We start from the raw sequence: 13,265 nt of genomic DNA on the forward strand, positions 1-13,265 counted from the left end.
TATGTAGTTTCTATTACGACTATAAATATGTAGATGGAAGGAATATACAAATAATAAACAAAAATATTCGCGTAGTTTCATGCCTCTTTGCAACTCCAACATATTTTTAATTAAATTATGTAATGCAAAAAGATAGTGTCATTATTTTATCTAAAATATTATACTTTTATCATTATATGACATTATAATGTCTCAACATAGTAGGTTTAAAATTATGCAATAATTATCTAGTTATATAAAATAAAATGTCTTAAATAAATTTTATAAGAGGCATTTCAATCAATTCCATAAACGAAAGTGAGACTTTGTTACCTATTTTCACAATTGCCTTGAATCAGAATAATTATTAATTTATTACCTTGAATAGAGGTGCTCTGAGCTTCCAAAGATGCAAAACAATTATATTGAATGTAGAGCTATCGGATTTTCTTTTCATATTAATGTATTTTTTAATAATAGCAGTTAAGTGACAATATAATGATTTAATGAGATCTAAGACTTTCGCGAGTATTCATTTAAATGAAACTAATATTTTCGGATTACTACTCGTCAATTTTTTTATTTTTTTAAATCTACATACTCTCGAAGTTTCAACGACGAGCCAACGGTAGCTAACTGGATTACCATTGAATTGCGGCAATGATAAATAACAAGACCAACTGACAGACATTCTCAACTCGTCTGCCTGTGATCACGGTTGCTGCAAAGTAACCGAAACGTCAGGAGTATGTAGTTTTTAAAAATAATAAAAAAACGCGTAGTAATCTGAAAACATTACTTTCGTTTAAATCTAATGTTTCTTTAAAAATTATTTAAATATAATATCAATAATTTGTAACCAAAAATATGTAGTTTCACACTGTGTCACCATATAGTTATATGTGAGTTATATAAAGTGGGTCCCACGGCCAGCTAAGGTTTCAGAAATTTTGTTTCTTAATTTTATAATTTCGGCACCTTAATTATCAGATGATCCTAAGTAATTTTTTGGAGATAACTTTGGACGTTGTGTTATTGGGTTATAATTTGAATACCTCCTTAAAATTTAAATCTTCAGATGAATGTAGTCACAGAAGTATTGTAAAATAAACTAAAATAATAAAAAATTTATAGCGGTTTCAAGACCTCTGTCTGAAAGTGGCTTTACACGAACATCAGATCGTAATGCTATAGATAACATGTCCCGACATGCCGGTAATATATTTATAAAGCATACTTATTTCACCGATTTCAAACAAAACACTATACCTTTATTGGTAAAGCAACTAGCACTTTTTTATGATAAAGGGGGAAAACGAACAGACGGCCTACCTGATGGAGGTAGTATCGTCGCCCATGGACATCCGCAAAATAATTTTGCGCATGCGTTGCCACCCTTGTTTGGGGAAGAGAGAGAGGAAAGGTTGGGATAAGGGAAAAGGAAAAGGGTGGAAAAAGGGATTGGACAACCGGCTATCACACTCATCGGACGAATCCAGCCATTAAAGACTGCTTCACGCCGATCTTCTGTGAGAGGGTGGTACTTCCCTGGTTGAGCCAGCCCATGTTCGAGCTGCAGCAATTTGACCACAGCTAGGCTCTACTACCATAAAATTATACCTTATTAACGTTATATTTAGAACCTGCAGATCCTGCTAGAGTCGTAGAATTTTTCATTCAATATTTTTCTGAACTAAAAACTAAGCAGAATTTGACAAGGAGATAAGAGCTTTATGAAGCCGTATTACATTCGCTAATTACATCCACTGGCAACCGGCTGGATGTTGGAATAACGTGTCCGGAACACTTCGATATTGAATATAAGTTTCTGAATCGTGGTGGTGCATGCATGTATGATTAATAGGATTTATAATAACTTCATCACCTTCATTTTGAAGACTGAGACCTGTCAGTCTTATGTGTTCGTTTGTATAGTGGCAGCCACATCACTATTTCTACTTATCTATATGGATCCTTTAGCGGTAGCAGGCAGGAAACTCGTTTTTTCTTACACCACGAATTGACGACTGCCAAAATAATAAAACAGTACCCGTCTTGCTGTTCATAGCTCATCAACAACAGCATATTGGTTCTCTAGTTAATGCCTGAAACTTAGACGGGCTTAAGTGATTTTGACGGTGTGGTCTAGCATTGCATCAATGTAAATAATCAATCTATATCCAACACTTGGTAAATAAATATTTATTGTTATAAATATTAATATAATAAAACAGTAGACAAAGTAAAGCTTATTGGCGATTAAAAACGGTCTCCTAATTATCAAAACCACGACAGTAATCTCCGGATTTATTATTATTTACAACGACTTGTGTATCGGTATCACCAAAAAAGATATTGCACCTTCCTGTTCGTGCTTAAAATATGATCTTGTTATCCTAATATTAATATTTTGAGCTTGATTATAATGTTGGAATTTGGTTTGCTATAAAAGTCTATTAGCTTAATTGGCTTTTTAAAGTTTTCCGCAGAGAAATTTGAATGTCAGTAAAACGAATATAGGAACGAACTGTGGTGGAAATAATTTACAGCTTAAGTAGAATAAGTGGATTACACACACATACATAATATGTAGGTATATTATACAGATAATACGTAAGTTATACAGTGAAACCTCCTTATATCCAGAGGGTGTCCTACTAAGTATTTTTCCGATATTTAGCCTTGGGCATACGGGTACGCGACCCCGGATCCTCGAGCCACCACTTTCATACCTCTATCCTCAGTCCATGAAGGTGGTGTCCTGTACCTCCCCTCATTCCCCTTCCTAACCTCTTTCCCCCCTTCTCTATCTTTTCCTTTCCTGGTTTTACCCGTAAAACGGGGTTTTGGAGGTCAGACGGCAGTCGCTCCGTTAAAACCACTCCCGCCACTCTTATGGTTGCAAAAGTTTATGGACTGGGTACGGCTAGGGCGTCGCCGATAAACGACGCGCAGGCACATCGCCCTACACCTGCGATAAGTGGGCAAGGGCTACCGTGTCAAGTACGGGCACGGCTAAAGACGTTAGTACCCCAAAGGAAACTCCGCTTTGCAACGTGGAATATTGGCTCTCTAACCGGACGATGCAGAGAACTCGCAGATGTACTCATGAGACGTCGGGTCCAGTGTGCGTTCCTCCAGGAAACTCGCTGGAAGGGCAATAAGTCTCGGAACATCGGACAGGGTTACCGGCTGATATACACTGGGTCGCCTTCAGGTAAAGCTGGTGTAGCGGTAGTGCTATCTGAAGAGCTTCGGAATGGTCTTCTTGAAGTCGATCGTCGCTGCGACCGCCTGATGCGGGTGCGGGTACTGATCGAGGGAGTGATTACTAACTTGATCAGTGCTTATACTCCTCAGGCTGGATGTAGCGGGTCCGAAAAAGAGTCATTCTGGGAGCAATTTGAAGAGGTTCTACGTGCTATACCAGCTGCTGAAGTAATCATAGTTGGGGGGGACTTAAATGGCCACGTAGGTAGGGCTGCGGAAACGTTTGATCGTGTACACGGTGGTTTTGGTTATGGTCGCCGCAATGCAGAGGGAGAGAATATTCTCAGAACCTGTATGGCATCTGACTTAGCCGTCGTGAACACGTTGTTCCAAAAGACTCCGCAGCACCTTATCACGTATAAGAGCGGGTCCCACTCAACCCAAATAGATTATCTGCTGATCAGACGGTATTATATCGGCAAGGTGACTAACTTTAAAGTTATTCCTAGTGAAAGCCTGACGGCCCAACATCGTCTTTTGTCGTGGACTATGCCGTCACCCCGAAAAAGAATGTGGCCGAGAAACGTAAGCCTCGCATCAGGTGGTGGTTGCTGAATGGAACGATGCAGACCAGCTTTCGGGCAGAGGTTGAGAGTCAAAATCTGTCGACTAATACCGAAACTGCTCAGGAAGTTTGGGATCGAGCCCAGTCAGCAATTATCACAGCAGGTAAACGAGTTCTAGGCCTTTCTAAGGGAGGACGGGTCATTGACAGGGAGACATGGTGGTGGAATGACGAAGTGCAGGAGGTGATTCGTGAAAAGAAGACTGCCTTTAAGAAGTGGCAGCAATCAAACTCTCCTGAAGACAGACTAGGGTACATAGCAGCGAAACGTGCCAGTAAAAGGGCTGTTGCCAGAGCCCGCAGTGATAGGTTATCACCATTATATGATACACTTGAAACTGCGGAGGGGCAGAAGCTCATTTACAAATTGGCACGAGCTCGGGATAAGGCGACGCAAGATATCGCAAAATGTCTTAGCGTCAGAGATTCCCAAGGCACGCTGCTGTGTAATCATGCCTCTGTGAAGGAGAGATGGAGATGCTACTTCAAGGAGTTGCTAAATACTCAGCACCCGTGCAGTCTTCCTACCGAAATACCTCCTAATCTTGGACTTATTGCCCCGATAACACCTGACGAAACTCGGAATTGTCTTCGACGCATGAAGAATCGGAAAGCGGTGGGACCTGGCGATATTCCGATCGAAGCGTGGAAATCATTGGGCTCTCTTGGTGTGCTCATACTAACGGACCTTTTTAACCGCGTCTTGAACACTCGGACTATGCCACATCAGTGGCGTTATAGTTACATTACCCCTATATACAAAGGCAGGGGCAGTGTTCAAGATTGTGGTAGTTATAGGGGCGTTAAGATCATGAGTCACACCATGAAGCTCTTTGAGCGTATGATCGACCTCAGGCTCCGCCGAGAGTGTACTGTCTCGGAATGTCAATATGGATTTCAGCCAGGATCGGGCACCTTGGACGCCATTTTTGCCATCAGAACTCTGATGGAGGCATACAGGGAAAAAAGGAGAGATCTGCATGTCGCATTCCTAGATCTGCAGAAGGCCTTTGACTGCGTGCCTCGTCAATGTATCTGGTGGGCATTGCGATTCAAAGGGATCCCTGAGGCCTATATTGACATCATCAGAGACATGTACCGCGATTCCGTTTCAATGGTTAGGACTGCTGTTGGCGATACAAAACCCTTTCCGATCTCAGTAGGGGTTCACCAAGGCTCGGCTCTTAGCCCCTTCTTGTTCAATGTAGTGCTGGACACTGTCTCGGCTAACATCCAGGACCAGCCTCCATGGCTGATGATGTATGCCGATGACATAGCGCTCATTGATGAGAGCAGGTTGACGCTAGAGCGAAGAGTGAACCTCTGGAAGGGTACGCTTGAGAACGGTGGTCTTAAACTAAATGTGACGAAGACCGAGTACATGGCTTGCCGAAGCCCGGACTCTTGCACTATCCATATAGGACCTGAACCAGCCGTTAAGTCGGAAAAGTTCAGGTACCTTGGATCTATTCTGCATGAGTCCGGAGGCATCGATCACGATGTCCAAGCCCGGATCAGCGCTGCTTGGGCGAAATGGCGTGAGGTCACAGGTGTGGTCTGCGACCGCAGAATACCTACCAAGCTCAAGGGACTAATATACAAGAGCATAATCCGACCGGTTCTCTTATATGGAAGCGAATGTTGGCCAACTCTGTCCAGGCACACTCAGGAGCTTCACGTCACGGAGATGAAGATGCTGAGGTGGATGTGTGGCGTAACGCGGGCTGACCGTATACGTAACACATTTATCCGAGGTAGTCTTGGAGTCCGTGACGTAGCGGATAAGCTTCAAGAGAGTCGCCTGAGATGGTATGGCCACGTTGCACGCCGGCCTGAGAACTACGTCGGAAAAATTTGCCTTGATATGACGGTCCCTGGAGCAAGACCCCCAGGACACCCAAGAAAGCGATGGCTGGACACCGTGAAGCAGGATATGAGAGCCAATGGACTTACCACCGCGGATGCTAAAGACCGTGCAAAGTGGAGGAGTTTGAGCAGGAAGGCAGACCCTGGCTAATGCTGGGATAATTGCCAGGAAGAAGATACAGTGAAACCTCTATAAGTGGGACCTAGATAAGTGAGAAACCTCTATTATTGACATGTGCAATGAGGTCCCGGCACTTTTTCTTGAATTTACTTTTAATATCTAATGGGATTTTTCGAGTCTGGATAAATGAGATGTGATTTCTAGGATTTTTTCAAATTATACCTCTATAATTCAGCACTCAATTACCTGTTTAAGCGGGACATTTTATCAGGTTACGACAGGTTTCGAATCGTTTGTTGCAAACATTTGAATTTCTTTCGCACGATTTTTATAGTTAAATTGTTCAAAATGTCTCAACTAAATGTAAATATAGTACATTATCAGCAATTCAAAAAGTAAAGCTTTAATCAGAATATGGTTATGGAAAGTCGCGTGATCAACTGTGTACGGAGGATAAGGTACCAAAGTAACTCTGTGTAGCATTATTCCAAACAAAGAGAAATTTCGGTCTCAGTGTATTGATGGAATAGAAAAATTACAACAAATGTGATCACCAGAGTATCTTTAACTTAAAAAATGTCTCTCGACGTGGATAAATCATTTAGGGAATAATATCATTCCATTAAGTAGACCAATAATTAAAGAGAAAGCGGAAGAATTTGCATGTAAGCTCCATATTGATAATTTTTCTAATAGTAACGGATGGTTAGGGGTTTTAAAAAACCAAATCATATCGTGTTCAAAAATATTTGTGGCGAAAGCTATTCTGTGGACAACAACGAATGTATTAAGTGGATAAAAAATGGGAGCCTCTTTAAATGATAGAACTATAATTTAAACCTAATTAGATAACTGGATAAATGAAAAACCTCTATAAATGGTACAAAATCCTTAGTCCCTTCCGATCCCATTTAATGAGGTTTCACTATATATATATATATTCTTTTGATTAGAGCCGTGAACAATATAGGCAAATTTTTCTACATCACCTCAGCGGCTACCTACATTCAAAGTGTAAATAATTCGAAATCAACGTGACAAACATATAGGCAGCCAATGTTATTGTAGAAATACACAATTATACACTTAGTCCTTACTAAATGTATAATTGTGTATTTCTTGACTAAAAAGAAATTTTTTGATGGCATTGATTTTTTGACTAAAAAGAAAGGCATCTAGTGAAAAACGTGATTCTTTTTTTTCAATTTTTTTTTTAAAGAGTGAAGTTCAACAATGCCTTGCATATACCTTTACACGCCTATCGGCACAAGGTAGCCACTCAGGTATTATAAGGATTTGGCTTAACGCCTTTTTGTATGTGCCACATCCACCCTTTAGATCCCTTTGGATTCCTTATATACCGATAAGCCAACGTAGTAACTATCTGATGATACTACAATATTCCATGAAAAAACGAAAAACTATTTAATTTTCTATTTAACGTCATTACAAAAATCATGGTGACTAACTTGTCCTTTATATATTTTGTAATATTTTTTCTTTATATTTAAAAATATTCATCTCATTTTCTCTGATAATATTGCAAATACTATTTTTTTTTTCAGTACAACAACGCTCAATGCGTTCAACCATTTATTTAACACTTTTTAATCTCTGTGTATGTTTTTGTAAAACAAATACTACCAAAAAAAAATATAATATGTTTTACTGCATACTGTATTGTTTTTTATTCAATGTAGCGCAGAAAAAGCTTTAAAAGCTGTTTAAATATTCACACTAGCATATTTTCTTCGTACCTTGTATAAAGCAATATGGTTTAAAAAAAATATTTTTGATTCAATAACTAAAATTAATTTAAATTAATTAAATAAATATCTAATATAGCACAAACAGAAATCCGTAGCATTAGACTATTTTAATTATTTATATTGATTCTGTACTTCACTATACGCAAGCAGCTGTTAAATCACATGCTCTAATTCAATACTAATTAATTTTGCACTTTTCATCTCCAAATGTTCCAAATATTCATAATATAATATTCTTGCTTTAATTTAATATAGAATTATAAATATTATTTTAGTTTGATTTTCCTCGACTTCAATTTTTTACATTATTTGATCAAAAATGTACATTTTTCATTTGATAGCACTCTTAATATAGTTCTTGTGATAGTTTTTATAATTTTTGCTTTCGATTTCGTTGTGTAAAAATCAAAAGATAACTTAGTATTTAAAATTAAAATAAAAAATTACATATTTTAATATAAACAATATTATCGTATAGCGAATACTACTTTAAGTATATTTTTTCACATATGTAATTCATAAACTTGTTACATTAGAACTTAATTTAAGGCATGGTTTACTTTAGAAGGCATACTCGTAGAGGTAGAGTTTTTGTCATTTGATCCACCGCTTGTATAAATACATAACCATCATTAAAATTTTGTGAAACAATATCGCAGTTTCAATGAAACTAATACTTTTCGGATATACTACGCGTGATTTATTTATTGTTAAAACTACAAACTCCCGACGTTTCGGTTACTTTTCAGCAACCGTGATCACGGGAAGAAGAGATGTAGATCGCAGTTGCCAAACACTTCCAAAGTTCGCGTGGGATCACTTATTTTCATTATTATATATTATTCAATATATTAATTTTAACTAATTTTGATATTTTTACTTGTGCTTGATGACGTCAAATGTGCGTAATAAGTTGCTGTTATCTCATTAAATTTAATATACCTAAAACAATTTGAAAATATGTATATCTTTATATAATCTTTATTATTTTTATGCTATTTATAGTACTTGGAATGTTATTTCCTCTATTCGCTGTAACCATTCACATCTTCCTCTAGTATTATTTCAATGTAATGCGCTTCATTTTATTTCAATTAAAAGTGACTCAAAAACATAAGGTCTTTTAAAATTATGCAACTTTTAAGGTCCAGAACATATTTATTTTAAACGTAAAATGTTACGGTACAAATAGTGAGTAATAGTATCCTTCCTAGTATAACATGGGGCCCGCAAATCTGGGTGTATTTAAAAGAATCTAAGAATAGAATAAATATGTTAGGCCAATCAATTTTCGTTATTAGGAAATAAAAAAAGTGATAGGTAAGGTTTACTATAAAGAAGTTACCTACAAACTTAAATGACAGAAAACAATGGAGAGACCTCATCCTACAGGTGGAAGCAACAGATACAGGAAGATACTCTACAGCTTTAGATTATAAAAGAAGTAAATGTGCAATAAAAATCTATCAGCGTGTCTTTATTAACTGCAAGAAATTTGTTATCCATATCATTCTTGAGATTTATATATTTTTCTTTTATATTATAGTATATTACAGTATTTGAGACTGTTAAGAGACGAAATTTCTTAGCATTCAAAGCATTTCAATGCGGGTGCTGGGTCTATTGCGTTGCAGGGAGAGGAGCTTCAACAGTACTTGGGACTTACGATCCAGGTGTAGGTTTAAAGCCCCCCTATCTAAAGCGCGTTAAACGCTCACCTCAACCGTCCAAGCTCCTCTCTCTACCCAACCAAATTTGAAAAGAACCTACTAGGGCTGCCTTCGAAGTACGTTCCAAGAATGAATTGATATTAGTTCTGTACAGGCTCAAGTCTTTTAGTAGGTTGTAGAGAGATTTAGCCATTTTACCTTTCGCTCCCACTTCTACTGCGTACAAATCCACGACGAACCTATTTCTAATGAGTTCGTTAGTGAGCTCGTAATATTTATTGATCTAGATGGCATACTCTTTGGAGATGCTGATTTCCCAAGCAACCATAAGCGCTTTAAAATTCCCAAATATATAAATTTGTCTGGTCTAGAAGCCGACTCACAAATATCCTGTGGGATTTTGTATGGTCTCTGAAATAAAAAAAATATTAAAGCGAACAAAGATCTTATATGTAAAATTTTTAATGTAACTTCTAATATTGATTTAAATTAATTGGTGACTCAGTAACTTCAAATGAATTGTTAATACAACAAACAATTTGTAGTAAAACATCTTCTGAAAATAAACTATAAGTCGCCTGTCATTTAAAATTAAACTTCCTTAAGAAAATTATATCGTGCCTTTAAAATATAATTATTGAAAAACACACTAGGCTGATTAGAATCTGAAAAATTGATGAAGTTGTCTCATTCTTTAGATTTAGAGATTTTTATAAGGTTTTGTGATATTTATCATGGGTCCTAAATATTACTATAGAAGTCCAGCTTTAAAAACCATAAATTTCATAAAATATTTGCTCTTTAATTGTTCTTTTAACTTATGTGATCCATAAATTAAACAGAAGGTTGCACGTTCAAACCACGTCGGATCACCACTGTGCTTACGGTATAGCACCTTATTTAGTAGGCTTGAAATAACAAGACTATAATAGCAAGAGTATGTTTGATTGAGTGTCTATTACAATACTGAATAATAAAATCACGTGACATAGTATTTATACTAGACACAAACTCTGGTGGAAAACAATCAGAATGAACTATAAACGAGACGCTCGTAGTTTTAGATTTAAATGATATTATTATTAGATAAATATTACATAGTAATACTTAACATATGATTATATGACCCCCACATAGGGTAATACTTACATATTTGTAGACTTCATGCCACTGCGATATTATAGATGTTATAAATGTATTATTGATAATTGAAAGTGATAAGGAATAATGATATGTCGTGTATGAGAAGTAATACTATAAACACTAATATGTTAAGATCCAATTTGAAGTAGTGGAGAATGTGGTTACGTAAAATTTTGCATTGATACCTTTTACTGTTGCAAACAATGTCAGATTTTGATTCCTTGCTTCTCTCAACCGGGGACATTAAATACAAAAACAGTTGAATAAACAATAAAATAGAATAATAACAAAAATATACATCTTTTTATTTTTGCGTTGTCTTGCATTTCGAGAAATATATAACGTTTTATAAGAAACACATTGCATTCATTGATTTTATTATTTTAATAAACTGTAGTTGTTGTTTCCATAAAACAGATAAGCAAGCATTGCCCTAATTACTTTAAGATTATGACGATAATAATCTCCGGATGTATTAATTTTTTATCAAATTATGTATAAGTATGGCTATAAATAGGTATTGCCCCTTTTATTATGTTATCATGAGCCAGATTACGTTTAATACGGGGATCCGGTAGGGTTTAACATTCCATTAGGTTTCTAGCTTTTACAACATTTCACTCCACACTTTTTCAACTTCCCGTTAAGAGTAATGCTATTAAAAAATGTGACAATAAATTGACATCAAAGTAGTATGTACTTTGATTAATAATTCAAATGAAGTCTTTTAATAAAACGAATTTCCTACTAATTTAATTAATATTATACTTTACAATAAAACGACGTGCGTACTCTTTTTTGTCAAAAATTTTATAATGCTAAATACCCACATGTTACATTTAAAAACAATGTGAATTCTACAATATTAACAATATAAAATGTAAAGCTGCCAATGAAATTATTATATATTTATTATTAATTCCAAATAAAATTTTAATCCTGTAATATTTAAAATGAAATTAGTTGAATATTAATTTGATTATAAAGTATATATTTTCTTAATTCGTATTCTTTTATTATACAATCTACAAAAAAATAATGCATTTTATCTAATATATCGCGCTGTTTGCAGCTTATACTATCCAGAGATAATGAAGTTCTATGTGACGTAAATTATATTTTGGTTTCTCTCGATATGATAAGTTTTTAGTATAAATACTGCAGGTGAATTAGCATTTAACAGTAATTAGGAAAAGAAACAGGTAAGTTGTATTACATTTACAGCCTTGATTTTAAATTTGTAATAAACCATCATTCGGTATTTAAATATTTTTGTTGATGAAAATAGCTCACGGATTTTTTTACATTAACAGTCCTGAGTGAAAATGAAATTCCCCGTGTTCGCTATCCTTCTCGTTGTCGCGGGCGCTAACGCCTTGCCTCCGTCGAGTGATGTTCTTGTAAACGGTAGGTGGCGAACTTGTAATGCATTGTTAGATATAAACAAAAGATTTTTATCAATATAACAAGAAAATAAGTTGCTAACTGTTATAATATTTCTAATAAACAGAGTCTTACAACAAACTCGGCCAAAGAAACTTCGTTGAAGATCAAATCAAATGGGTCATTGAACAGATCAGGAATGTAGTAAAACTAATTGGCCTCGACCCTGTTGAAGTTGAAGAGAAAAGTATTGAAATCGATGTTCCATTAGTGTAAGAGATGTACCTACTACCTATTCGTACAAACTCAGCGCAGTATGTTTAAACAGAGTGGAACCTAAAGCTTGTGAATTAATGATTTTCAATATCTTTTTAGAGATATTCAAATAGCTGCCATCCTCGAAGGCTTTAAGTTTGAAGGACTCAGTAACATACGCATCAATAACCTAGAGTACAGCTTCATCTTCAGCAGACTTCGCCTTGACGTTTCCCTTCCAGAGATCAGTCTCGTTGTTGGTATGGAAAATTAATGAGTACTTACAGTAACTGATCTGCATCACGTGTTAATATATTTCCTCTAAATTCCTTTGAGACTATATATAGATTTGGTTGTCTTTATATTTTAAAGTATATTTTACAGGAAAACTTTCAGTATTCATTACACTAAGTTTTAATGACATTACTCTGACGAACATAGTCTTACCACTAAGTAAATTTTCTGAATTTGAAGTATCTTCAATTTGCTGTTAAATTCCATACCCTCCTTAGAATATTTGTGTTGTATTATGTAGAATATTGTTTTTTTTTAGGAAACTCTGCACTGGAGGTGAACTTCTCCGACAGAGAATTTCTAGGTGTTTTCAAGGGCAGGCAAGTACGATATGAACTTTATCCAAAAGTTCATTGTAAGACGTTCATATATGTAAGTAAATTTGTTCATAATTTATATTTAATTGTTTTTTAATTTCAGCCTCGACATCAGGTCAGTTCGCCTTGCAGCTGAGGTGTACGTCAATGCTGGTCTCGAAGGAATTTCTCTACGCAGTCTCTCAATTAACTTCAGCCTTGGTGGAATTGAGGTAGAGCTATAATAACTGTAATACAATCTTTCGGTTCAAACAATACAAGAAAGTCAAATCTAAAAGCAACGTTCTGATAAATAATCAGATCTTTTAAATATTATTTCAGTCCGACTTGTTTTTGGAGATGCAAGGAAACGACCGCTCTGATGTCGTCAACAATTTCCTTAACAAGAGAATTCCTGAATTCCTGAAGGACAACGAGGTATTGTTTCATAAACGAATGAGTACATTATTTTCTTGTATAATCTCTTAGTAGTCAGAGATACAATTTATTTCTTTTTTTGTTTTACAGAGGGATATCAACAGGGTCCTTGAGGAGGTTGTCAGCTTCATTCTTAACGTCATTTGGAGCTCTTAAGAAATAGTGTTTTAGTTCTGAGTCGTGGAATTTATGAAATAAATATATTTTCTTAAGGAA

The 13,265-nt window shown here is 35.8% G+C and overlaps 1 protein-coding gene across 1 annotated transcript; it reads left to right on the top strand.

Annotated features, from left to right (window-relative positions):
- Positions 1 to 11,630: 11,630 nt before the first annotated feature.
- On the top strand, positions 11,631 to 13,265 carry LOC133320048 (uncharacterized). The gene is made up of 7 exons (XM_061526735.1): positions 11,631 to 11,790; positions 11,894 to 12,038; positions 12,142 to 12,281; positions 12,575 to 12,635; positions 12,736 to 12,844; positions 12,954 to 13,049; positions 13,140 to 13,265. The coding sequence occupies exons 1-7, from the start codon at positions 11,709 to 11,711 to the stop codon at positions 13,203 to 13,205; spliced, it is 699 nt and encodes a 232-aa protein (XP_061382719.1). The 5' UTR covers positions 11,631 to 11,708; the 3' UTR covers positions 13,206 to 13,265.

The sequence above is a fragment of the Danaus plexippus genome (genome assembly GCF_018135715.1).
Source record: "Danaus plexippus chromosome 3 unlocalized genomic scaffold, MEX_DaPlex mxdp_25, whole genome shotgun sequence".
Classification (NCBI taxonomy): Eukaryota; Metazoa; Arthropoda; class Insecta; order Lepidoptera; family Nymphalidae; genus Danaus; species Danaus plexippus.

Coding starts and splice junctions, on each gene's coding strand:
- LOC133320048 (XM_061526735.1), top strand. CDS start 11,709: ATGAAATTCCCCGTGTTCGCTATCCTTCTCGTTGTCGCGGGCGCTAAC. Junction 11,791..11,893: donor GAGTGATGTTCTTGTAAACG/GTAGGTGGCGAA, acceptor TCTAATAAACAG/AGTCTTACAACAAACTCGGC. Junction 13,050..13,139: donor AATTCCTGAAGGACAACGAG/GTATTGTTTCAT, acceptor TTTGTTTTACAG/AGGGATATCAACAGGGTCCT.